This window comes from Sander vitreus, chromosome 23 (assembly GCF_031162955.1).
Source record: "Sander vitreus isolate 19-12246 chromosome 23, sanVit1, whole genome shotgun sequence".
Classification (NCBI taxonomy): Eukaryota; Metazoa; Chordata; class Actinopteri; order Perciformes; family Percidae; genus Sander; species Sander vitreus.
This window is the reverse complement of record NC_135877.1, coordinates 3,924,147-3,951,540: the sequence shown is the minus strand read 5'-3', so window position 1 is coordinate 3,951,540 and position 27,394 is coordinate 3,924,147. Positions and strand designations below refer to the sequence as shown.

General features: G+C 41.3%; 2 protein-coding genes across 3 annotated transcripts; one reads left to right on the top strand and one right to left on the bottom strand.

Annotated features, from left to right (window-relative positions):
- Window positions 1–222: 222 nt before the first annotated feature.
- Window positions 223–5,860, top strand: psmc2 (proteasome 26S subunit, ATPase 2). The gene is made up of 12 exons (XM_078281340.1): window positions 223–394; window positions 697–734; window positions 919–1,000; window positions 1,172–1,271; window positions 1,739–1,870; window positions 1,983–2,055; window positions 2,266–2,361; window positions 2,545–2,709; window positions 2,802–2,889; window positions 3,566–3,768; window positions 3,918–4,014; window positions 5,572–5,860. Exons 1-12 carry the CDS (start codon window positions 325–327, stop codon window positions 5,727–5,729), a joined length of 1,302 nt encoding a protein of 433 aa, XP_078137466.1. The 5' UTR covers window positions 223–324; the 3' UTR covers window positions 5,730–5,860.
- A 2,858-nt stretch (window positions 5,861–8,718) lies between these two features.
- slc26a5 (solute carrier family 26 member 5) lies at window positions 8,719–27,053 on the bottom strand. 2 transcript variants are annotated; one of them, XM_078281336.1, is made up of 16 exons: window positions 26,831–27,053; window positions 23,997–24,292; window positions 22,839–22,978; window positions 21,838–21,948; window positions 18,049–18,230; window positions 17,602–17,766; window positions 17,185–17,420; window positions 16,778–16,925; window positions 15,144–15,257; window positions 14,952–15,029; window positions 14,589–14,684; window positions 13,906–14,012; window positions 13,630–13,699; window positions 13,421–13,513; window positions 11,348–11,454; window positions 8,719–8,808 (listed from the first exon to the last, which is right to left on the bottom strand). In XM_078281336.1, exons 2-15 carry the CDS (start codon window positions 24,152–24,154, stop codon window positions 11,365–11,367), a joined length of 1,788 nt encoding a protein of 595 aa, XP_078137462.1. In that variant the 5' UTR covers window positions 24,155–24,292; window positions 26,831–27,053; the 3' UTR covers window positions 8,719–8,808; window positions 11,348–11,364. The 2 variants fall into 2 exon arrangements, with proteins under 2 accessions (XP_078137462.1, XP_078137463.1); XM_078281337.1 differs by lacking the exon at window positions 8,719–8,808 and adding an exon at window positions 9,238–10,364.
- Between the last annotated feature and the right edge of the window lie 341 nt (window positions 27,054–27,394).

The following is a 27,394-nucleotide window of genomic DNA, read 5'->3' as shown; positions in this document are numbered from 1 at the left end:
GTTAACTCCGTGTTGCAACTATGGTTCCTAGCTGTTATAGTTCAGCATTAAGCGTTTTATTAAGCAGCGCCTCTTTGTTGGAAACCCACTGGTATAAATTAAAACTCATTTGCAATGATTGAGTAATATTTATGATAAGAGTAATGTTTATGTGACAAAAATATATTTGTTTATTGGTGGTACAGCCTGAATAATATTCCGACCTGTATTTCCGGTGACTGTCGGAAAGCGGCGGAAACGCAAAGCTGCTGTGTAATAGTACAGTTTGTCTGCCGGAGAGCTCGGTCTTTTTTTTGTAAGAAAGTGTTTATTCCGAGATAAGAAATGCCGGACTATTTGGGAGACGATCAAAGAAAAACTAAGGATGAGGAGAAGGATGAAGGACCTATCAGAGGTAACGTTATATCTAAGAAAAATAAATGTAACGTCAATGTTAAAAGCTGAAAATGAACGTCGACAATAGCTACTTGGCTAACGTTAGCTAGCTCTGCTCGTTAAATAGACTGCTCGTTTTCCCCTATGGCCATGGTAACTTTCTGCGGTAACATTTAAGATGTTTGCAGTGAATGCAGCTACTGTAAAACGTATAACCTTGATGTAACGTTAATGATAAGCTGCATCGCTAAGTTCGACAACAGTGCTTGCGGCCTAATTACAGAATGCAAACCCCCGTTAATGTTGTTTTCATCTTCACAGCTTTGGATGAAGGGGACATTGCCCTGCTGAAAACATATGTAAGTCCGGCCTAAGCAAAGATAGCACCAGTTGACATCTAAAGCGGTGAAATTGGTCACATTTGCATTATTATTCACATTTACACTCTGTTAGATTTTTCACGACACACACACAAGCCTGAAATACACACATATACACCTGCACATCCAATTGAGTTCTAATGTTGTTGCTGTGTGTCTTCAGGGTCAAAGCACCTATTCCAGACAGATCAAACAAGTGGAAGATGACATCCAGCAGCTGCTCAAAAAGATCAACGAGTTGACAGGTGGGCGATGAAACCAGGAATACACTTAAATGACAATAATGCCGTGTGTGACAGTGGGAAATATGTTGCTATTACTCAAAGTGTTCTCTCAGTAAATCACTGGCGTCAGATGTTGTGACTGGATGCTGGATTGGGTTTGAAATTCCTGTTGTGTTTTCTTGGCTTTGACAGGCATTAAGGAGTCCGACACAGGCCTGGCTCCACCAGCGCTCTGGGATCTGGCTGCTGACAAACAGACTCTGCAGAGTGAACAGCCGCTGCAGGTTGCGAGGTAAAACAGACTGGCTGATAGTTAAAAAAAAAAAAAAAATCAATCACATTGGTTTTGAGTCATTATTGGTATTGTGGCATAAAACAAAATAATGTGGCAATATTCTTTGGATATGGCTGTTTTAGCTACATCAGGAGGGAAAGTCAAAAATTGAATGTTATATGGCCTGTGAGGAACAACACTATCTCCTAGCTTTAGCAAGAATGTCATCTTCCTAACAAATGTGTAACGCCTAATTTCTCATTTTTTAAGATACTAAATATTTACTTTGAGAGTTAACTTTCTCATGTTTCCTACTGCATTCATCTAAAAACCTTGTGTATGTATTGTCCATCCCGTCAAAATATATTCCACCTCACAAAACGTAAACATTTTACAATAATGGCTTGTAAACAGCGTTTTACCATGCTACCTTGTTTTTCATGGTTGCATTTTTAAAGGTTATCCATTGTGTATTATTCAAACAGATGCACAAAGATCATCAATGCAGACTCCGAGGACCCCAAATACATTATCAACGTCAAACAGTTTGCCAAGTTTGTGGTGGACCTGAGCGACCAGGTGGCGCCCACTGACATCGAGGAGGGCATGAGAGTCGGGTGAGGCGGACGATTTATTTAAATGTCTCAAATATTATTTAAAGGTCACATTTATGTTGAACGTCTCTAGGGATATAATCTGCTAAATGCAGTGTCTCTTCTGGTCTTTCAGTGTTGACAGAAACAAGTATCAGATCCACATTCCTCTGCCTCCTAAGATTGACCCAACTGTCACCATGATGCAGGTATGAATCTGCTTCACGAGAGCAACGTTCTCGTTAAGAAGCCTGTGAGAAGTTTAAGCTCTTACGCCATCTATGACCTTTTTACAACATTGTCCCAATTCATTTTTGAAAAAGTGACAGCCGACGTCCACCTTTACTAAAAAAATTGCAACGTTGGCTTCTGCAGTTTCCAGAGTAAGCTGCAGCAACAACTCTGTTCTGGTGTTGTAGGTGGAGGAGAAGCCTGATGTGACCTACAGTGATGTTGGGGGATGTAAGGAGCAGATTGAGAAGCTGAGAGAAGTGGTCGAGACCCCCCTGCTCCATGTGAGTGTTCACAAATAAAGACAATCCCACAGCCTAATAGACAGACCTGCCATCATACATGTGTTCTGTAAAAAAAAAAAAAAAAGTTAAGTTTCCAATTTAGTACAGTTAACAGGACTATTGTCTGCCACGTGAAAGATCCTGACTGATGATCCAGGTTTGTCTTTCTCCTCTGCTCACCAGCCTGAGAGGTTTGTCAATCTCGGTATTGAGCCTCCAAAAGGTGTGCTGCTGTTCGGGCCACCCGGCACAGGAAAGACCCTGTGCGCCCGCGCTGTGGCCAACAGGACTGACGCCTGCTTCATCCGAGTCATCGGCTCCGAGCTGGTGCAGAAGTATGTGGGAGAGGTGAGTGGGAGAAGAGCTGGAGAAACACACCCGGCAGAGAATGGCAGCGGTGAGATCATGTATTACATTTGGATTTCTGTCTTTGTGTGTAGGGAGCCAGGATGGTGCGTGAACTGTTTGAGATGGCCAGGACTAAGAAGGCTTGTCTGATCTTCTTTGATGAAATTGATGCCATTGGAGGTAAGGCTCACCCCACTGTCACATTCTTTTATGTTACGATTTCATTTCAAGTACATTTTCACTAATGTGTCCGTGTGATGATCATTTTAAAATAGCTTAAACTAAAAGGGTCGGGAACAAACTAACCGATCAAGGCAGCGGTAGAGCAGCGACTCCTGTGTTCTTCGAGGTTAAATTACCGCTTTTGTCAAAGGTGTCTGGTGGCTTTTAGAGAACGTTATAATGGCTTCAGTTCCCCGTCATAAAGGGCGGCAAGGTAAAGCGGTGAAAATATTCTAAATATAGCATACACTTTAACAGATTGATTTTCGTAGGTGGTCCTCATTTTAGGAGCTAAAATGCATTTAGCTGCTTCCCCCCGTCCACAGCGGTACATTGCTTAGCTTCTGTGTCGGTACTCTTGTCTGCTTCTTCACACTGGGGGCCAAACTGACTATGGATGACTATGTACTTGTATCAAAAGATCAAAATCCCTTTTAAAATAACCCATAAAAATGTATATTAAAAACTAATTTTAGCTAGTTTTGTTACATTCCTTCTATGTACAATGTTTTTCTTTTGTCTTATCGTGAAATACTCAATGTTATTTCTTTTAAAGCAGTGATGGAAAAACCTATCCCCATATAACACCTGAACACATTGACATGGAAACGTGTGCTGTGTTTGAACCTGCCAGGTGCTCGTTTTGACGATGGTGCCGGCGGAGACAACGAGGTTCAGAGGACTATGCTGGAGCTCATCAACCAGCTGGACGGCTTCGACCCCCGAGGCAACATCAAAGTGCTGATGGCCACCAACCGACCGGACACCCTGGACCCGGCCCTGATGAGACCCGGACGTCTGGACAGGAAAATCGAGTTCAGCCTGCCTGACCTGGAGGTGAGTTACAGTAAAAGCACACCGGACTCGGAAGTGGAGCTATTTTCATTTCGGGGCCCATGTTATCCAATTTGTCAAGTTATACCAGCTGCGATCAGAAGCAAAGTAGCTGTTTTTCTAGCCTCAGCTGTTTTTGTTTTGTGTTTCAGGGTCGCACACACATCTTCAAGATCCATGCCCGCTCTATGAGCGTGGAGAGAGACATTCGCTTTGAGCTGCTGGCTCGCCTCTGTCCCAACAGCACTGGTAAGACTGACACAGCAGCACTCAATCTCCTATCTGACATTTGTCTTGTAAATAATCTTCCTATAGCTCTATTTGACATTAGTGTTCTCTTGCTTCCGGTTCTAAAAAGTATCGCTCCCAGTAATACTGATGTTTGTTCATCTTCTCAGTTGCTTATTTTACTGGTGTGGAGTATTGACTACGAGGTATTCTAGATCAGGGCTCTTCAACAGGGGGTCCTCAGAGTCAATGCAGGGGGGGCCTCCAAATTATTGTTAATTTTGGAAAGTTTTTTCAGAAATTTCAACAGTCTTAACATGAATCCAACAACATTATAAGCAAATATAAATCCCCACTGCTTACTAGCCTAGCTGGTCACCAATTCAATCCACAGATACATTTAATCCTAAGGATTCACTGTGCCACATGTATGTTTTAACATTAAAACATGATTTATAAACCATGCCAACAATTATTAGGCTTTTTTAATAGCTTAGTATTCTATGCAAAAAAGGTATGTATAAAGGCGTAAGGCGCCTTACACGTTATTGTAGACCCAGTTTAATATGCAACTTCATTTTATACAGTATATGTAATAGGGGGTAACAGCTCCGTCTCTCTTTCAGTTAAGGGGTCCTTGGCTTAAACGTTGAAGGCCCCTGCTCTAGAGGACGTGTGCACTGTAATGAGTTGTCACTGTCAAATAAAAACCACACATCTCTAAATTTAGCGATTTAAAATTTTTCAGTTAAACCAAAGGAATAAAGGTTTGTGTTGACAAAATGCTCTTCCTTCTCAAGCTATTTAAAGGATTTTGAATCAGTCGTCACAAAACTGAAACTCCGTTTTTATTAAGGCAGAATGTGTAGGGTTTGTTGGCTCGATGGTGTTTTAAGCCTCCAACCTCTCCTTCAGGCAGCGCTGCGACCGTTGACTTCAAGGCACCTAACCATAACCATTGCCTAATCCTAGTGCCGATTTGTTGGTTATAAAGTTGTCCCCTTTTCCACTGGCTCACTCTCGTTTCGGAAGAGCTTTGTCCGCTTGGCGTTTCGCCTCGCTACATTTGTGTATGTTTTTTAGACGCTGTGTCCGCCGTTACTGTAGCTTCATCTTGGATGCGCGCTTACGATCTGGCACCTGGTCGTTACGTTTTTATAGAGATTGAGGCCCAGAAATGTCCCGAACGTAGCAAAATAAGAAAATACAGGTCTTGACAGATGCAGATACACTCACACTTCTATTATTTGTGTATTATACATACATTGTTTTTTTTAGGAAAATCCTACTCATTGTGCCTTTTTAAGTTAAAATTAAAGTAAAATGAAAAGTTTGTTTTGGAGGGACATGGTTTTCACTGGACAGAATGACTTCATTTCAGGGGAAATCTAGGGTTTGTTTACCTCCTCCTCCAACAGACTCTCATAGGTATAAAGACAACACTGTCTTTATAAATGTTTTGGAAACACGGCACAATGGTCCAAAAGCTTGTTTGGTTGTAATGACGTCTTAGGTCTGAAGACATTTTTCTCAGCACATGTGAATTAAAAGCTTTTTGATGCTGTGTGTTCCTGCCAGGTGCCGAGATCCGCAGTGTGTGCACAGAGGCGGGCATGTTCGCCATCAGAGCTCGCAGGAAGATCGCCACAGAGAAAGACTTCCTAGAGGCCGTTAACAAGGTCATCAAGTCCTACGCCAAGTTCAGCGCCACCCCCAGATACATGACCTACAACTGAGTGTGTGTGAGAGATTGAGAGAGAGAAGTTCCACTTTGGCTTTTTACTGTCAAAAGAAGCCCAAAACGGAGTCAAAAATATTGTCCTTTTGTTGTCATTCTTGTTCACTTAAAAATAAAGTTTATTCCAGATTTGAGTCTGTGATTTGTAAAATAACCACATTGTAACTTTTAAGGCATCCTGTGTTCTACAGTAACAGCACAACTACAGCTTCTTTTTCTTAAATAGGAAAACACTTGTACAATATTAGTGTTGCACTCAGACTAAAACCGCAGTGCAGATTTACTGCAACAACATGATGCTGCAAATTGACCAATGATAGTGCTTTCGCTGGTTTAAATACACAATTACACAGACAAACATACAGCTGAAAATTGAAAATCCATCAGGACAAAACTTCTCAGTAACAAACATTACATGTGATACCAACAGGATATTGACGCAGTTTTAGTTTTCATACATTTTTACCAAAAACTATAACATTCTAACAAGGTCAGCTTACTGTAAAATGTACTTATTCCAACACAACTAATGTATTTCTGATTGGATAATAAAAGCCTCAAAACTGCCCTCTCTCACACTGCGTTGGCCACCTTAAGTTCACTAGGTTGTCAGACTTGTGTGCTTCATGAGAGGGAAAAGATGTTCTACAAACACTATTCAATATGAATGATTGCTCGGTTCATCCCTACTGTGATGCGGAAGCATCAAAAGGTAATCGCACCTACAGTACGGTTGTGTGGAGGACCTCCCAAATCTGCTGTCCCAAGGCAAGACCTTGCTGCTGTGATACAGGTGTCTTCTCCTGTCAGGTTGTTCCATTGGTTGGAGCAGCTGAAAGGCTGCCCTTTGAGTGCTGACAGCGCAGTACTGCATCATGGATGGTGGGGAACACCATCTCTGGGGTCATGACCCCAGTGAAAAACTGTAAGGTGTCCAGCTCAGACAGTAGGCTTCCTTGTAGATTAAAGCAGAGATACAGGATCAGTCAGACCACATGCAAACTGTGTTCACATACTACAGGATTTAGGTGACAGCATTTACATCTCACATCTGCTGTACCATGTGTACCATAAAGGAACCTGATCACAGCCCACCTGCAAAAACTAGGTATTCAGTTTGACCGGATTACACCACAGCAGTTGGCTACTTTTAAAAGAATGTATCTAAAACAGTACAATACTGCTGTGGAGAACATAGAGGGCCTTGCTAGTTTATAGAAAGAAATTCATGAATTGTATCATTGTAGTTTGTAGTGCCGTAGTCTCGCATTGCCAGACCCTCCTCCACAGCGCTGCGGACGAAGGTTTGGCTAGTCCACACAGCATTCCGGGATGGGAGAGAAACGTACTCTGGTTTATTGGCATTTCTTTAAACCAATCACAATCGTCTTTGGCGGTGCTAAGCGCCGCACGGTGCCTCTGCAAAATAGCCTCTGGAAGGAAGTTGTTTTGGTGGAACGTGTGCGTTCAAAAGTTGTTTTAGTCGTGCGAGAGAAAACTCAGATTGGACAGAGTCTAGCTAGCTGTCTGGATTTACCCTGCAGAGATCTGAGGAGCAGTTAACCATAGTCCTCACAAATCCACCGGAGTTTAGATTTTCAGCACAAAGAAAGCCGAAGGAAACGGACATCCGGCCGAAAAGAAGGACATACGGCGGAATTTCCAGCGGCAACGGAGCAATCCCGGAAGTGGAAGGTGATGGATATAGACTAGTAGTGCTGTTGACCTGTGTTCAGGGTCCAAAAATTTACGTTTTCGTCCAACAGCCAAATGGCGAGTAAATTTTACCAGCCATTTAATAGACTACCATTGTTTTTTTTGGCTGATGAATGAAGCAAATCTACCAGCCACTTGCATATTTTACCAGCATTTGACTGGTGGATTGTGCTAATTTTGAACCATGCCTGTGTTATACTAAAAAATAAATGGTATGGTGAAAGTATATAGTAAGGTATGGTGGTTAGTTGTAGCCTCGTCTATCTAAAAACTGGCTACTAAGTGCATTTGGACAATACTGATTAGGTTTGATAAAATAAACTATTCATTGATGGATTTGTCAAGTAAACCCTCTGCAATACATTCTTGGTCCCCAATATAATGATGATTATAATGTCATACTATAAACAATGGTGTGTACGTCCTGACTTTGCAGGCAGAGATGAAGCAAAAGTTTAACAAAGAAAGATATTTCCACATCAGAGTTGCGCGTTTAATCTGGGTAAGGCATCTAAACTAGGTTCCTCTTAATCATACAAATTAATCCAGGTTAGCCTGTATTTTAAAAAGGGTACTGTGTTTAAATATGGCCAGTGTGACTGTTATTACATTTCCACATTTAATAAATAACGTAGGAAAGCTTTTTATTGCACACCTTTGTCGGGCAGGTGCACAGGATATGATCAAAAGTAGCAGATCAGAAGCTTAGAGAAAGTCCCGCACACTGACGCAAGCAATAATTTATTTAGAAAAATAAGTTTCAGTCTTAGACCTTCATCAGGTAAATTTACCTGATGAAGGTCTAAGACCGAAACATCACATTTAATAAATGACAGTAGCAATTACTGTACAGTATCTCTATCTAACACAGAAACGTCACTGTGAAGACTTACTGCTGCAGCCGGCTATCACCACTCGAACGTCCACAGCTGCATATTCCTTAATAACCTGCAGAGACAAATACTGATTTACTCACTGAGGTCAAATCCTGAACCAGTGTTCCTTCTGCATCACACATTTTCCTACAAGCATTCCTGACTTACACTGGATTGGAGCATTTATATAAAACACTTAATTTATTCCTCCCCTTGTCGTCCTAATACCCAACTGTTAGAAACCCTGTTGCAGTGAACGCGATGTTAAAAAAAGGAAGGACGAACCTGTTTGATGGCTTTGGCTCCCACAGAGTCGATGTAGCAGGCAGGGGTCCAGTCCAGGATGATGGAGTGGACGGTGCTGAGAGGTTCAAGGAAGACAGCCTCCTCTGAGACTGACTCGCTGTGTCTGTCCCCCAACTGGCCGTTCCCCTGCTCCTTTTCCACGTTGTTATAGGACAAAACCTCATGCGTCACTCCCCGCTCCTTATTGTAGAACCATTCAAACAAAGTGATCTTTTTATAACAGGAATATAACCCTTGTGATGTCTTCCGGTCGACCAAGAAATGAACGCTTTTTAAAATGCTTTTGGCACTTTTTTGTCCCGCTTTTCAACGCTTTTTTTTTTTTTTTAAATTCATGGTCAATTAACCTAATTAAATGGCATTCTACCTATTTTTTTGTTAAAAAAAACAAAAAAAAAAACAGGAATTATTTAAACTAATAGTTAAGATCAGTGGATGTTGAGTGAATCACAGACTGGTTTGCAGTGGGGCAAAAAAGTATTTAGTCAGCCACCAATTGTGCAAGTTCTCCCACTTAAAAAGATGAGAGAGGCCTGTAATTTTCATCATAGGTACACTTCAACTATGAGAGACAAAATGAGAAAAAAAAAAAATCCAGAAAATCACATTGTAGGATTTTTAATGAATTTATTTGCAAATTCCTCTGGAAAATAAGTCTTTGGTCACCTACAAACAAGCAAGATTCCTGGCTGTCACAGACCTGTAACTTCTTCTTTAAGAGGCTCCTCTGTCCTCCACTCGTTACCTGTATTAATGGCACCTGTTTGAACTTGTTATCAGTATAAAAGACACCTGTCCACAACCTCAAACAGTCACACTCCAAACTCCACTATGGCCAAGACCAAAGAGCTGTCAAAGGACACCAGAAACAAAATTGTAGACCTGCACCAGGCTGGGAAGACTGAATCTGCAATAGGTAAGCAGCTTGGTGTGAAGAAATCAACTGTGGGAGAAATTATAAGAAAATGGAAGACATACAACACCACTAATAATCTCCCTCGATCCGGGGCTCCACGCAAGATCTCACCCCGTGGGGTCAAAATGATCACAAGAACAGTGAGCAAAAATCCCAGAACCACATGGGGGGACCTAGTGAATGACCTGCAGAGAGCTGGGACCAAAGTAACAAAGGCTACCGTCAGTAACACACTACGCCGCCAGGGACTCAAATCCTGCAGTGCCAGACGTGTCCCTCTGCTTAAGCCAGTACATGTCCAGGCCCGTCTGGAGTTTGCTAGCGAGCATTTGGATGATCCAGAAGAGGATTGGGAGAATGTCACATGGTCAGATGAAACCAAAATAGAACTTTTTGGTAAAAACTCAACTCGTCGTGTTTGGAGGGGAAAGAATGCTGAGTTGCATCCAAAGAACCATACCTACTGTGAAGCATGGGGGTGGAAACATCATGGAAACATCATGCTTTGGGGCTGTTTTTCAGGACGACTGATCCGTGTAAAGGAAAGAATGAATGGGGCCATGTATCGTGAGATTTTGAGTGAAAACCTCCTTCCATCAGCAAGGGCATTGAAGATGAAACGTGGCTGGGTCTTTCAGCATGACAATGATCCCAAACACACCGCCCGGGCAACGAAGGAGTGGCTTCGTAAGAAGCATTTCAAGGTCCTGGAGTGGTCTAGCCAGTCTCCAGATCTCAACCCCATAGAAAATCTTTGGAGAGAGTTGAAAGTCTGTGTTGCCCAGCGACAGCCCCAAAACATCACTGCTCTAGAGGAGATCTGCAAGGAGGAATGGGCCAAAATACCAGCAACAGTGTGTGAAAACCTTGTGAAGACTTACAGAAAACGTTTGACCTCTGTCATTGCCAACAAAGGGTATATAACAAAGTATTGAGATGAACTTTTGTTATTGACCAAATACTTATTTTCCACCATAATTTGCAAATAAATTCATTAAAAATCCTACAATGTGATTTTCTGGATTTGTTTCTCATTTTGTCTCTCATAGTTGAAGTGAACCTATGATGAAAATTACAGGCCTCTCTCATCTTTTTAAGTGGGAGAACTTGCACAATTGGTGGCTGACTAAGTACTTTTTTGCCCCACTGTATGTCAAAGTTTAGTCAGGAGACTGTTTTGAAACCATTTTTTTCAAATGCTATGAACCTGAATAAAACAATGGAAGTAATTAATTTTACCTGCAAAGAATGTTGTATGGGTTCCATACAACGTACATGCATTCATCCAGGTTATTTTGGGGCACTTAAGTTGTAAGAAACCCATATTTCTGATATAAAAGCTTTGAAAACAGGTCAAATTTGAACCTTAAGACAAGGGTTAACAAGCCACAAGGTATTTCACGGTGTCATTTTTGTGTATTTTTTTTATACTACCAGTGCGGGGAGCCAGAGTCCAACATTTTCTACATAGAGGCACATGTATATCTAGCTAACAAGACGAAAATGGCTTTTTTTTCCCCATTTCACTTTTACCAAACAAACTATAGTATTCATGACATGATAAAATAGTTTTTTTGCCATCTCTTTACAGAGTTCTCCACCGAGGCCTAAGAAACATCGTCAGTCACTTCCTGCTACTGTACAGCAGCCTTGGGAAACAAGGTTTTTACAATCCCTCCAGGATTTTACAAGCCCAGGCATAGGCACATAAATGCAAATATGCAGCATGCTGACTAAACAAAGCTGACTGTGTACATACTGAACAAGGAACCAGGGAGAGAAGAAAATTAAAGGAGAACTCACCTTGGCACACATCGTCTTCAGTGGAAAGCTGTGGTTGCCGTTTGACTTGTCCTTCTTTTTTTTTGGGCTTTCTGGGCAGCTTGCAAGTGCTCGGAGTTTACGCCAGTCTGTAAAGACATCATCAATATTAGCCAACATGTGAGTCAAACAGTTTGACTGCTAGAAGGGAGTACAGTATGGTTCCAAATTTGAACCATATACATTAACTGAAGAAATCACAAAATATTCTTGCTGTTAAGAGTTTATAGGAGATTTAAGTAAGGTTTTTTTGTGATCATTACATAAAACTCTCGCATTTTAGAAAGGTGCATTTTGTTAAAAAAAATTCTCACAATCCAGAGACCGTTTTAAAAACTTTATTTCCTTGTAATGGTTTGCCGAAAACCTCGGCTGAACACTCAGTACAATGACTGAAGTAGATCTAATGATAACTTGTGCGTAGGACATCTTATAGCCTAATCCAAACCAAGAAACACAATTAAGCTTTAATCTCTTGAGTCTCATTCTAATGTCCTTCATGACAATTAGCAACTGCTACTTTTCCTGTCCAGGCCAACAGCTGTTAGCCTCCTTGAAAACCCTTGAACACAGCCACTTGATTGAGTTGTTTTGATTCTCCCAGGATGCAGTGGAGGCCGAGGCAAGTGTTTCAAAAGTCATTTTAAAATTTCCACAGTGAAGTTGAATCACTTTAATCTTTTGAGGTTATTTTATTTCAGATTATCACTAATAATGTGTGTTACCACTCACCACCGTACGTAGATGTGACGTACATTTTTTAACAGGGAAACTAGGAACAGGAACTATGGAACGAAAGAAAAAGGAACCTTTTCTTGTTGAACGTTAGATGAGAAGATTGATATCACTCCCATGTCTGTGTATTCTAAATATGAAGCTACTTCTGTTATCTTATTTTAGCATAAAAACTGGAAGCAGAGCCAGTCTAGAGAAACGGCTAGCCTTGCTTTGTCCAAAGGTAAAAAAAGTTCTGTAGCTTCATATTAGCTACACAGAGATTTTCTCATTTAACTTTTCAGAAAGTGCGAGTTAGATTTCAGATTCCTTCTGAAATGTTATTAGTATTTCCTAAATTGTCCAACCGTTCCTTTAAATAGGATAAATTCACTAACTTGTTCAACGTGTTTTTGGACCCAGACATAGGTGCAGTCATACTGTCGTCCTTGTTTTTACACATGGACTTAATCTCAAAAACCTGAGCCCCATTCTTCAAACGTGGCTCTACTAATGAGGCTGAAATAATCCTGTTCTCTCCTCCAGATCATTTGGTTCTTTGAAATCAGTTTGAGGTTTGAGATGTTAATCCTGGATGAAGTTATCTTCAATTATTTTGAAATAAAAAGGCAAAATAAGTTGAAATCATTGAGTTTGTATTCATATTATTGGCTTAAGTGGCAAACGTGATTGCAGTTTACACAAGGTAAGTGTGTCGGAAAGCCTCCCAGCATGCACTGGTGCAATAGGTTCATAGACATGCTTCGGACGCAGAGACGGCGGCTCTGCAAAATAGTCTCAGGAAGGAAACTTGTTTTGGTGGAACATATGCACCCCGCAAAAGAAATCGCCTTATGCAACATTAAATGACGTTAACTGTTCACACAATAGAGTAGCATGAGTTATTTATCGCCCTGTGTCACGTTACTTCGTCCACAACAATCCTGTCACCATCAGTCCCAAAACGTCCCAGTTAGAGAGTAAATGCCGTAACATTAAACATAAACTTTGTAAATCTTTACAATTACTCCCCGAAAGAACCAAGCAGGCCTGCCTTGTTGCACCATCCAAAGTTTACATAGTTTGCAGAGTAATGCAGAGTTTTGCAAGGCGAGGGACAATACCCTGGACTCTGACAACTGCTCACAACTTTAACAATCAATCCGCCACCACATTGTTTTCACATAATTACATGTCACTGGGTATCAGTAGTGATGATCTACATGGTGCCAACGCTGTTTGTTAATTCCAGACTTCATTGCACTTTAAACAACCCGTTTCATTCCATCAATAAAAGTGTTTTAATATTCCACTCCCTCTATAGATGACATGACATGTTACCTTCTCCTTGAGGGCGTTCACATAAAGATCACAGTTGGCGAAGTAGATTGAAGAGTTATAGTGGAAAATCTTAATCCCCTCATATTCAGCCGCCTGGTAACAAAACACAAATCACAGGCTTTTAAGAGTTCAGAACAACAGACTTAATGTGAACTTTTTTAGCCTGGGTTCAAACTCAAAAAAGCATTTGTCTCTTCGGACAGTCTCACCTCTTCATACTCATCCACATCACAGTACAGCCCTGTGCCGGGAACATGACCCAGGATGGCACTTTCAGGGCTGGAAGGTGAGGAGAAAGGTCAGAAACACAAATAACTTTGACACTAAATTATTCTGTTAGCACTCTTGGAGCACCACCCAAACCAGTTCATACAAATGTATTTACATCAGGTTTATTCAGTGAATGTAGTAAATTATGTCACAAAAGAGAATCACACATTCGGACTAAAACACGAGAAAAAGACAAGCAGCTGCCTATTCAATACCTCTGTGTTCTGTAGATGACTGTTAGTATGGCGAATGCGATGGCCGCCAGGAGGCCATAATCCAGTCCCAACAGCACAGATGCTACGAAGGCCACGAGCCAGATGGCCTGAGGAAGAAAAGGGAAGCAACAGAAATATACCGACATGAAGTGTTACAGCAGTGACAGCTACATCCTCTTTTCCTTCTCTAAATGGGAAAAAACAGGGCGTTTTATTTATCACACACTGATAAGATCAATGGCATGTGATAGAGGATCCCAATCATATTCCAGTCAACACACGTCTCATGGCTTTCAGTAATTGAAGAGAGGAATCACATACAGTCTGACAATAATCTAATGATATTTAAGAGTTACACTTAGCATCTAAATAGTTAGATAGTAGTTTCATATCCTTTTTCTCACTCTAACTCCAACTAAAAGTGCAGAACGTTTTTGTTTTTACTTTATAAAACATAGAAAAGGTGGGTAGGACCAGAAAAGTATTTCTTTTAACTTCTTCCTTCTCCTTTTTGAACATGATCAATCATTATTTGAATCAGTTCCTGGAACGTTGAAAGATATTTTTGCTGATGATTTTGTTTGTGGAAGTTTTATAGCTGTAACTCAAATGCACAAGTTCTTAATTATCTGTTCAAAATAAACCAAATAAACTAAACTTTTGATTTTGTTTTGGCGACTGACCAGTTCGATCTTGCTGTTCCTCCACAGAGTAGGAATGTCTCGGAACTGTTTGAACATCCCCAACAGGTTCACCATGATGATGGCGGCCAGTGCAGTCTGGGAAACAGATCAGAAGATAGTACAACATGAGAACTAAACAAATGCCAGAAACAAATTAGGAAAGACTCTTGGCAGTCTTTTTAACTCATTACAAGAAATATTACACATTAACTAGTTATTGTGACTTGTAATCTGTATCAGTGGAGGTGTCAGCCGTTGTTTGTTCAACAGATTGGGGAGAAAATAAAAGGGTTCTGCAGCTCCACCTGTGACGCCGAGCTGCCAGACAGGAAGCTCTGCGTCATCAGCAACAACGTCACCCACCTGAGGGAGTGGCTGGAAGACAAAACCAATGGCCACCACCACCAACAGCACCATGAGAGACCCGAGCAGTCCGGCTATCTGGAGAGAGAGACACACACACACACACACACACAAATTACAGTTTTACAACACCAATTTAGTCTTATCAAGTAAGATAGTGTAATCACTCCTGTACTACTGTGTGTGCGTTACCTGGGTTTTTCCACCAGTGCTCTCCTGCACCAGACTCCTCGACATGGAACAAGTGATGGCGAAGGTTTGGAAGAAAGAGCTGATGAAGTTACACAGGCCGAGGGCAATCAGCTCCTGAAAGCAAAAAGACACAAAGGTTTGGTCTCAGACCATTAAGATACATTCAATGGAATGTGAATAATGTAAACGTGTTCTGCAGATTGTTACCCTGTGAAAACAGCTCTAGGAAATTACCCCAACCTATACTGTAGTGTGTGGGTACAAGTAAGCAGATGACAGTAAAGAACGCATAGAAACCCACAATGAACTCCAGAAAGGGTCAGTTGTGCTAAGCTGAAGTTACAGTGATTTTACATATCTAATATATTGTAACATACAGCATATTCCCTGAAATAAGGTCTTCTCATTGCTGGGATATTTGCCGATTTAAATAGCCTAGCGCCGCCTGTGAATCTATGTGACTGTAATTGGGCAGTACTTAGTACTTAGTTTCCACCGTGGCTCAAACAAAACAATGCAGTACTTTACATGCACTGTCGTAACCTGATTACTGCAAATCCATGTGTTTCGATGCAACAGATCAGTGACCAGATTTCCCCTCTGCATTGAACCTTATTTTAGAGGCGTAACTTATTTTGACGTTATTCGTGACAGAAGACGCTGCATTCAGTTTATTTTGGCGTGTTGTAGCAGACTGGCAGGGCAGTGAGGGACAGGCAGAGCACAGCTTTTCCGCACAGCACCAATGTGTCTCAATTTTACAAATGGTTCATTGAGCATCGGAAACCAGCTCATTTAGACACGTCTTAGTTTTGGTTTTAGTCGGACTTTGATTGGAATCAATTTAAATACAAAAGATATATCGCTAACGTGTATTGATCTTTTTGTTCATCCCACCACTCTTTTGTCAGCAATTTTTTCACCGTCTCAAGTCTTTGTCCTGCACATGCTCACATATAAAAAGCCAATTAGAAACCCTTATACTTGGAAAGAGAAATCAGCCTTCTCTATAGCCAAATCTAGCTCGAGAAATTAATCTTACTTAATTACAGAAAAGGAACCAGGCGGGGCGACTTCTAGCTCACCCAGTAGAGTGTACGACCCATGTAGGCTGAGTCCTTTGCAGCGGCCCGGGTTCGAATCTAACTTACGGCTCTTTGATGCGTGTCATCCCCTCTCTCCCCATTTTCCTATGTGTCTATACTATCTAATTAAAAAACAAAAGCCCCCAAAAACAATTATCTTTAAAAAAAAGAAACCAGGTTTCTCTTTTACATGACATTTGAGAAATCAGCTTATTAGAGGAGGCCATCTGTGACCACTATTTTCCACCAGGCGCCATCTGTGCGGCGTACCGGAGATACTAACTTAATAATAAACACGTGATTGTTCTGTAAAGTACTTGTAGAGACAATAAAATCTGCAGGTCAGGCAGCAAGACTCTCCGCTTCTGAGAAGCTCCCGGTGTGGTTTGCCACGTGGCGGAGGACGGAACAAAACCGAAACGAAGCCGGAACGCAGCGCAGACGTGCCCAGTGGAAATAGGGGTTACTCGGTTACTTGTCAGGTTAGCGTTGAGTTCATTGTGCCAGGATGCGTAGCTCGCCAGCAGCTCCTCAGATGTCCAGACTCACCTGGTTGCCATCCACGCTGTAGCCGTGCTTCAGGGCAAAGGTCTTGGCAAGTGAGATGCCCATTGAGAATCCTACAATGGCTACAGCAAAGGAGTCTGTGACCAAACTGGGTAACAGAGAGAACTCCGGGGCCGTAGGAGGGAGAAGCCTGAGAACACATAAGATAACACTTCTAGTTCATCCATCCCAGTGTGTCAATATGTTTTGGCTGCAATGTTATGATGGTTAAGGCTTGATGTGGTAAACAAGAGCCTAAAACTACAAAATGAATACAATTAAGAAATATAACACAAGTCCCAGTTGTAAAGTCCCATGGCTTTCCACGACATGCACACAAACTACACCGCTCTATATTCCACAATATTTGACAGAAAGTCCCCTGACAAAATGAGAATGTAAGAACCTACCCGGTTGGTATCTTCCCAACCACGTCCACTTTGTAGTCATCTGCTAAAGACATGCCATAAGAGACGCTGGTTGACACAATGACTACGATAATCTCTCCAGGGATGGGAATGGGCAGTTTCTTCTTGAAGCGCTCGTTGAGGTCTTTGATCACGAACAGGAAGACGAAGCACACGAGGCCCAGGATGAGAGTGGAGACATTGGTGCTCGTGATGTCATAGAGTACCGCCTTGACGCTCTGGGGCAAGAGTGTGACCATTTATGATGCATTTGAGCAATTACCAAACAAACAACAAAACCAGACCAAGAAGAAAAAAACAAAAAGGCAGTAAAAAAGGTGAATTCCCTTCCAACTCAAATTCAAATCAAGTAGTGCACACTTTCCACCTACAAACCATTCAGAAGCTATTGCAACTCACATAAATAGCAGAGAGGGGCCCACTGAAGCGCTGTGTTTTCACCCCCAGCAGGTACTTTAGCTGAGAGATAACAACGTGCACCGATGCTGCTGTAGTGAAGCCTCGCACCAGGGGCTCTGTGAGGTAGATCGCCACAAAACCAAACCTGAGAAGACCTAGCACAAACTGAAAGAAAGGAAAACAAAATGAGAAAGAATGAGGTAAGGGGATAAAAACAAGCGGTTTCAAACAAAAACACCAAGTTGTTGATACATCAACAGTGATTCAGACACGCTGCTGCTTTGGGTAAACAGTGATTTTTGAGCGTGAGAAGATTTCAGCAAGCTGTATCACTTTACTGCTATGTTTTTACCAAATAAGACACTCTGTGGGGGCTGAGGGAAGATAGACCATCTCAATAGCAGCTTTGAGTTGCTGCCTGAGTGTGCCGGTTGTTTTGAGGCTGACCTGGATGATTCCCACCAGGGTTGTGAGCACAACGGCGACCTGCACCCTCCTGGCATCACGAGCCTCCACGTCCAGGACGGCAGACATGTTGGATCCGTTGGCAGGCAGGACGTAAAACATGGAGTCTGGGGCCTCCCTCACTGCAACACTCCCGATCATCAGACTTATCACGGCAAAGGTGCCTGCAGAACACACAAAGACAAACAAAACAGTAGTTTTGCATCACGGCTCAATTGTGTTAAGTACTTTCTTTTCAGGCTTTGTTCTGTAGAGTATTATGATGTCCACTGTAAGTGTGAAATCATGCATCTCTTTGAGTGAAAATGCCATCTTGCCTAGCACTTGAACAGCAGACCAGTTATTCCCTCTCCCTTTCTGTCAGAAGTTGAGGTTATTATTTCCACAGCAACTTGCTATCAGACTACTTTACAGTGAAGCCAACTGCTTCCTGCTGTTCTATCCAGATCAGCTCTTTTGTTTAAAAAGGTTGAGGTTTGGTTTATCATATCCTTTTGTCAGACTTGGAGTCCTTGCTTGGAAAGAAAGTAGTCAGATGGGTGAGATGAGGAGAGTGGGGTCACTGAAATCACACAACCCTGCTGCTCACATCAACTGTGGCCAAAACAAGCACATCAAACCCCTCCTAATCTAGACAAGTGAGTAACTTGTGAAGCTCTAGGTAACTGAGCTGACCCTGTGTGTGGGACAGAGACAGTTGGCAGTTTGAGCTCATTATACTGTTCTTGGCACTGACTATGGAAGGCAACCTGGCTGTGTGAAAAGGCCACTGCCTGCCTTAAATGCCACCATTAATTTATACCAGGATACATATGAACAGACTTAACAACATGAGGATGGGATTAGTACAGCAACCAAAGGTTGATGATGAACCCATACTGACGTTGCCAACAGTTTTTTCCACCTCCAGCCCTCAATATACAGCTACACGAGGGAGTAAGCAGCGGGTGGGAACAAAATGTAAGCACAGTTATAACCCAAGACCTTTTTATTAAACATCCAAATTAATAGAATATGTAGCAAGCACAGTGGCATCTCTGTGTTCCAGTAACAGAACATGTGTAAATATACCTGTTGTTTCCTATATTCTTACCAAAGCTGTAACTTACATACAACCTACATGTAGATTGTGGGGATCTCTGAATATAGGATATGATACATTAATGTCAATCAAGCTTGGCTTTGCATTGGAACATTATGCCAAATGTCTAATCGTTCTAGTCATGTGGCCAGGCACACAGGCTCTTATCAGTGTTGGCCTTCATTTGCAAAGCAACACCAAACCAAACAGTCCTCCTTCAAACATCCTGTCTGATTCACGGACGTATTTCACCTTAACCCTACTTATGCATGTGTGCGCGTTTGTGCGTGTGTGGGTGCGTTACTGCGTGCATGAGTGAGTGAAAATGCCATCTTGCCTAGCACTTGAAAAGCAGCCCAGTTATTCCCTCTCACTCTCTGCCAGAAGTTAAGAGGTTATTATGTCCACAGCAACTTGCTATCAGACTAAATTTGGGACATAGAGCACTTCACAATGATGCCAACTTCTTGTCGTTGTTCACTCCAGGTCTGCTCTTTTGTTTAAAAGGTTGAGCAGGTTTAGTTTATTGTGCGCATGTGTCATATGGACTCATTGCTTAGAGCTGACATTTGAGCCCTTTCCAGGAAAGAGAGCAGCCGGATAGGTGAGATGTCAGGGTGGCGTCAGTGAAATGTCACAATCCTGCTGCTGAGGTCAGCTGAGGACACGGTCATCACATCAGAGTTAAAACATTTCCTCCACATGGCATCTCAAAAACTTTTATCTCCCAGAGCAGTGTGTGTGTGTGTGTGTATGTGTGTGTGTGAGAGAGACAGAGACGGTTGGCAGTTTTGGCTAATCATCGTGTTCTTGGCGCGGACTGCGGAAAGCAACCTGGCCGTGTCAAAAGGCCACTGACTACTTCTTAACAGCCTATCCTCCATTAATTTAGAACGTGAAACATTCCAAGAAACACGGGATTAGGACACCTCAGGAATCCCTTTCCAAAAAATATTATGCTACAAAAAAAAGGAACAAGACAAGTTTGTTAATGTTTATCATTTTCTAAATCAAGATGTACAATTAAAAGCTGAAAAACATGGGGTAAAAAAATTACGGGAACCCCTTTCCTGGAATACTGCGGCAAAGGCTGGCCAGGTGCCAAAAGTTTGGGTCAACCCAAAATCTATGATCACATTTAATTGTTTGAAATTTTTATATATGCTCAAGTCACGCTTTGGATTTCTCCGCATGTTTAAATGTCCATAGGGCTGTAGAAAGAGTGATACTCAACACTGAAGGAGGTTTTTTGTAAGCCTTTCCAAAACCCAAAACAAGTGTAAGGAATGAATTAAACAATGTGTCTTAACTCACTTGCGTGCCCAGCTAACCAACTTACCAACTAGTAAATGAGCAGTTTAGCCAAGGACCACGTCATTAACTAACTTCATTATTTTGTGGGGTTACAGGTTACGTTAAAAAAAGCACAGTTTAGGAAAAGCACATCCACTGTGTAGGGCTTCCTCACTGTGTGGAAGCTGTTTCTGGATGCTATCAGAGTTTAGGGTTACATTAGCAGCTCTGTGCTGCTGCCAACATTTTATGAGACACATCAAGTACTCCTCTTCCTAAGACCTTTAACTCTTGTAATGTTACAAGTGAAAATACCAACAAGTATGCAAGTTAAGCAGCCAAACAGAGAAATGTTAGAACGTAATAACAGTGTGATTAGATTGTTCTATTATACATACAGCTGCTTACAACAAGCTCTGCACTGCAATACAAGATCAGTGCTTCTTATTTCCATGGCGATTACATGGATCATCAGATAGTGAGGATGCTGGCTTTTTGCCTGGGATCTGTTAGCTTTAGCCCCACTCTACTGGCATGATATCACATAGTAGGGCTGCACAATATATTGTTTTTTTATCATCATCAACTGTTGCATAAACGCATCGCAAAAGGCTGCAACATATCGCGAAAGACACTCCGAACATTCTCTTGTTAGTTGAAAGAAAATATCTATAGAAAACTGCACTTTAAAATGTAACTGTCATTCTTTTTTATAGGGGTGCCTTTTATATTTAATTCAATGTTCAGTTTGTTCAGAGAAAGAATGATGGAAATGATTCTCTTTCATTTGTTTTGAATTCAACATGCAATTTGTCGTATTTCAGCAGAATACTAAAGGCAGCAGAAAGGCAGAACTGAGTACACTTTAATATCCGTTTATCGCAAGTTATCGCGATATTCATAAACGTTATCGCAGAGTGCATATTTTCCTCAGATCGTGTAGCCCTTTCACATATGTACTTGTAACCACGAAGTGCACTTTTAAGACCCTTTAACAAGATTCTCGTTTTAAAGCAAGTCAGCTTGGAACATTAAAAAGTCAGCCGAGCAACAATGTTGTCATTTTAGCCAGAATCAACTAATCAACCAAAATCAACTGTCCCCAGCTAGAAAAGAGAAGCTACTTTTGTCTACCTCAGTCTAAAAACAAGGACCTACTGTTTCTAAGGCGTTTTACTGAGAATTTCAAAAGTTCAATCTGCCACCTTCATATTGTAAACTGTATGTGACGTGCGAGAACGCAAAACTAAGTGGGCATGCAGAGATTAGGCCTAAAGGGATCGGTCAGGTGTCTCTTTGCTGCTTCTTTGTTGTTTCTTGAATCTCCATATTAACTAGGAGGAGATTTATGACCCAAAATCAAAGCCTCTACAAGAGGTTTTAAGTTCATTTCTCACCTATGGAGATGTGTCTGGATGTTCCAAAGAAGGTGTAGAGTAGGACGGGGTAGAATGACGAGTATAGACCATAAACTGGAGGCACAGCAGCCAGCATAGCATAGGCTAGACCTGTGGAGCAGAGGAGAGGGAGAGATGTCAATAAACTGAACAGTCCCAGAAGCCAAGTGATTGCATCACAACCTCAGAGCTACAGAGGTATCAAAACAAAGACAGTGTGAAGCTGAAAGCAGCCCATCAGGGGTTGGCAGCTGGCCGTTCACACATTTAACCCTTCTGTCATTCCAGATGACTAGCCTGGCCAAACGTAGTTTGTGGCTACCGTACAAAGCCTTTGAATGCATAACATTTCTGGAAATCTGTAAAGGTAACGCTTTTTAGGCTTTCAAACATACAGATGGGTGACAAATGAAATGAAGTGTCTTAGTAAGGTGTTTTTTCCAGCACAATCCTCAAGACCTTCTACTGCTCTCCGTCATAGATTCCTTAAGTAGGGCTGGGTATCGTTCAAATATTTTTGATACCGGTACCGATACAATTCTGTGACTTCGACACCCATTTTATAAAACAAAAATAAATTACATTTGACATTATGGCACAAATCTTTTTATTTATTTTTCGGCTCCTACTACGTGAGCCTGTCTCGGTGTGTAACAGAGTTTTTCTTGCGTGCCTCTACGGCATGTAACGTTAGACAGCCAATCACAGACATTATTAGATCATAGTAGAAGCATGCTGCATGCTTATTGGCTCACTGACTCTGATGAGATTAACTCCTAAAAAAGGTATTGAAATTGGGTATTGAATGACGAGGCATTTTTCGATCCTCAACAACTTTAGAGGCAATTCGTCGGTGCCTAAAAAGTATTGAATTCAGTACCCAGCCCTATGCTCAAGTCTGTAGAACTCTAGAGAGATGAAAACCATTCTTCCAGACGATATTCCCTCATTAATGCATGTCTGAAAAGGATTTAAGACAGCTGGGACTGCACGGCACTAACCTTGAGGAAGCTGCACAACTCCTGTGCTGAGACCTGAGACCACATCAGAAAACAGGTACTGCTTGACTGGATAAGATGGCAGCCATGTCAGAATAGGCAGAAAGCTCAAAGCTGCCGCCTTAGCCTTCTTTGATGAACACCTATGAAAGGAGACATGTGGATTAACTTATCAGTTTGTGATTTAACCGTTTTAAAAATTTTTAAAAACTGCCCCAATTTAATGACTGCAAAGAGAAATGCAAACAAGTAGTACACTGCTCATTCATTGTTAGTTACTAAAAATAGCATAGAATTTAAAGAGATTTTTCTATATTCTAATTATTTGACTTGGCGTTAACATAGCCATAGCTTAACTCCTAACTGCAACCATTAGAAAACATGGTGTGTGTCTTCATCCGTTTTCACATTTCTATGTAAATGTTTTGTAATATCTCTACTAAAAAACAAAAGGTTACTAGGTCTGAACTAGTAAGGTTGCTGTCGTAACTTTAATGGAGAAGTCACATACCAGTGCAGAAATACAGACGTTATACGTGTGTACACTGGGAGGGTGAAAAGTGAGTAAAAAGCATTTTAAGTATGACAGGAGATCACAGGCACTCCCAAATATCTAGGGGGGGGGGATCTGTTCAATCAAATCAATTTATCCGATCGACTGAAAATTCATCAACAATTAATCAACTATTTTGATAACTTATTAATCATTTAGGCCAATTATCAAGTACATTCTTCCTGTTTTATGTAGCTGATTTAACAATCAGACAAAACTAAAAGTTTAATTTGTCTCTTCGGGCCCTGGGATATTGTGATGGGCATTTTCACATTTTAATATAGACTAAACCATTAATAAATTTAACGAAATATAATAAAATGGGAGACTGAATAAAAGTAATCGTTAATTGCAGACCTCAAAATACCCGACACTTGGATTATACTAGTTGACTTCCAGTGACATTAATCAAAGTAAAGAAAAATCTTACACATACATTTTAGAAGCAGCATATTTAGCATTTTATGTTTAATAGATGACTTAAAATTATTAAACCATTACCAAAAACTGTTGGTGAATGTTTGTTGATCAACTAATGGATTAATCAAATGCATATTTCTGACTTCGGCAGGACAAATCCAGAGGTAAATTCCTCAGTGTAAACTTACCGGAACTGGTGTGCCAGCCTCTGTCCGAGGGTAGTGGAGTTTTCTTTGCGCTTGAGAAGCTGCGACCGGATGAGGGCTTCATCATAGATCGGGCGCTCTATCCTGTACATCAGCTGGGAGTCTGCGTCCTCCAGAGCTACTGCAGCGTCCTGCTCCATGACAGAGGCAAGAGGACTGATCGTATGGAGTCGGAGTTTGGGTCGCTCCGGTGTTGTTTAGCTCTCCCACTTTATCTTCTCCGTCATTGTTCCGGCCGGTATATCTTCATTCCTTTAATCAGTCTGAACTTGCCCTTTCTGCTCAGAGGGCAAGAGAAGACAAGATAAATTTTATCCAACACATACTGGTTGCCTTCTGGTTCACTACTTTTAAATAACAACAAGAACAGCCATGGTGATAACCAACTATGCCTGCGTGTTTGTACATTTTGCATTGATAAGAGAGACGTCCATTGGATTTTCAAGGCTACCGCCTTTGACTGAATGTTTTACCAGATTTTTAGCAAATATTTGGTCTTTGGCCAGTTCATAGAAAGCTTTTGTCAGTGGAGAACATTTCTCTCAAAAGTTGGCAACTATATGCCTTCATGTTGCAACATCTATAGAACTATAACATATATGCAAATCTAGCAGGAGATGGAACCTACGACTGTATGGCATTACTGAGACTCGCAATGAAGACGTGAGGAAGGGGTTCGTTCAAACACTAGGGGCACAGGCTGTGCACCAAAATACAACACCACATTCCAGCCAATCACCGACTAGATGGTTGGGGGAGGGGGTGGGGGTTAGTGACAGTTAGTCAGTGTCACAACTGTAAAATGGCCTTAGTCATGACAGTTACGGAAACATGGGAGGAGGGGCGAGCTTGCTCTGTTCTGTTTTGAATTTACTTGAAACGTCAACAGAAGTGACGTCATGCAAGAACTCATAGTGCACCTTTAAAATAATCTGTTACAAGTAAAAGTCCTGCATTGAAAATGTTAGTTAAAGGAACACGCCGACTTATCGGGACTTTGTCTTATTCACCGTATCCCCCAGAGTTAGATAAGTCCATACATACCTTTCTCATCTCCGTGCGTGTCGGAACTCTGTCTGACGCCCCCACCGCTAGCCTAGCTTAGCACAGATCCTGGAGGTAATCGGCTCCATCTAGCTTACTGCTCCTAATAAGTGACAAAATAACGCCAACATGTTCCTGTTTACATGTTGTGATTTGTATAGTCACAGGGTGTACAAATAACAAGGTCACTATGCTTTTACTATCTAGTAATTGTTGACTCTATTACTCCAATAGACTCTGAGCGAATTCCAGGCAAACTATCTGCTCCTCACCACGAGGCTTCAGGTGCTGCGAGCAAATCACTCCGCCCAAGTAGCAGAAGTAGCAGTACTTCGCTTTCTGAGAATATAGTTCCCAGTTTGTATACAGTTAGAAGATGGCTGTGTCTCATGTGACCTTGTTATTTGTACACGCTGTGACTATACAAATCACACCATGTAAATAGGAACATGTTGGCGTTATTTTGTCACTTATTGGGAGCAGTAGGCTAGTTGGAACCAGTTACCTCCAGGATCTGTGCTAAGCTAGGTTAGCGGTGGGTGCGTCAGACAGAGTTACAACACGCACGGAGATGAGAAGGTTATGTATGGACTTATCTAACTCTGGGAGATACGGGGAATAAGACAAAGTCCCAATAAGCCGGCATGTTCCTTAAAGTTAAAAGTATGTAAGTTTCATCAGGAAAATGTACTTAAAGTATTAAATGTAAAAGTATCCTCCATTTTAGAAACTGGAAACGATCCAAACTGTTCTGTCAATCAACTAAGTGATTAATCAGCTAATCATTTCAGTTGTACATGTAGGCCTGCATCTTGTTGGGTAGTTTTTAATAATGCATCATTTATAAACTGCATGTGTATTTGTAAAGTAATTAGTAACTAAAGCTGTCAGATGAATGTAGTGGATTAAAAAGTCCAATATTTCTCTCTGAACTGTAGCGGAGTAGAAGTAGAAAGTGTCATGAATAAAAAGACTCAAGTAAAGTACAAATCCCTCAAATTTGTAATTAAATAAAGTACTTGAGTAAATGTACTTAGTTACATTCCAGCACTGGTCACAAGTATCTATATTTGACTTCATAGTGAATTTACAGTAACCTTACATTCTGTAGATGAAAAAGCCTTTGTATAATACGAAAGCTTAACATCCATTTCTGTATCCCTGAATGAATGCATTATGAATGAATTAGCTAAATGGGTGATGTCAAACCATTTTAACAGGGATGTTTTCAAGGTGTGCATGTATGTAAGATTGTATCTAATACGTGTTGCATGTGATACTTCTATGTTAAAAATTGTATCTACTCTCGGCGTGGAATTGACTGATAATGCTGTGTAAACTATGCTATTGCTAGAGGAGACACTTTATAACGTTCCCTCTTACAATATTCTCAAAGTGACAGGAACGCACTTGCATGCGTAACCATTCGTGTTCTGGTGTTTTTTTTAGTTTACCGTTTTCATTGTAAAATGAAGCAGCTTCTTTTTTTCAGGTTTATGGTAGGACTTACCAGTTTTCCGGTTCAGTCAAGTCTCTGACGCACAAACAGTTAAGCTTTCCTTAACGTTAGCTAGCTAACACGAAATTTAAAAAAGAAAAAATAGAGAAAAAGAAACAATTAAAATAACAGCATAATGGTCGCGTTACAAGTATTAACCGGTGTACAACTATACTGTCCTCGCTGTGACAGGAGAGATTTTTTTCTTCTGGCTCTCCACAGTTCAGCAACAGTTAAGCTAACATAAAGATGCTAGTAAAGACAGAACTCTTACCTCCGTACTCCAGCTCCTGTTGGGATGCTGCTGTCGGCTTAAGGACAATATAAATGTATGGCTAAACTGACCTCTTGAGTTAAAGTTTAACAAGGGAAACGCATGATTAACGTCCTTCGTGGAAAGCGGACAGCAGTAACCTGTTACGATACGCAGATAGTGTATGTTGAAAGGATTAAATACTGTAGTGAAATTCCTTTTCATCTTCCGGTCTGCAAAAATAGGCGTAGAACCGCCAGCGTCATGACGTGTAGTAGTCACGGGGCTCCCTCCTGTGCTCTGTTTTTTTGCCTCATCACATGGTCCAAAATGAACGAAAACTATAAATATATACTTTAGGCCTAACATTTCTTCACAAGGAATACAAAAATAACAAAGTAAGGTTTCCCCACCACCCTTCCCCATATCCTTCTGACAAAGATTTTGTTTCCCAACCATAGTTCCCAACACATGATGGTGATGATGATGATGGAAAATGTCACGCTAGGCTAGGGTTGCACAATTAATCGCAATATTATCGAAATCGCAATATGGACTAGTGCAACACGCAATTTACAGGGGGGT

Bases quoted from the DNA above. Each gene is read 5' to 3' on its own strand.
- psmc2 (XM_078281340.1), top strand. From the start codon at position 325: ATGCCGGACTATTTGGGAGACGATCAAAGAAAAACTAAGGATGAGGAG. The intron at 1,272-1,738 runs GTAAAACAGACT...TTATTCAAACAG, and splicing joins CAGCCGCTGCAGGTTGCGAG to ATGCACAAAGATCATCAATG. The intron at 1,871-1,982 runs GTGAGGCGGACG...CTGGTCTTTCAG, and splicing joins GAGGAGGGCATGAGAGTCGG to TGTTGACAGAAACAAGTATC.
- slc26a5 (XM_078281336.1), bottom strand. From the start codon at position 24,154: ATGGAGCAGGACGCTGCAGTAGCTCTGGAGGACGCAGACTCCCAGCTG. The intron at 16,926-17,184 runs GTAGGTTCTTAC...ATGTGTTCTCAG, and splicing joins GTTGGGAAGATACCAACCGG to GCTTCTCCCTCCTACGGCCC. The intron at 15,030-15,143 runs GTAACGCACACA...CTCTCTCTCCAG, and splicing joins GCACTGGTGGAAAAACCCAG to ATAGCCGGACTGCTCGGGTC.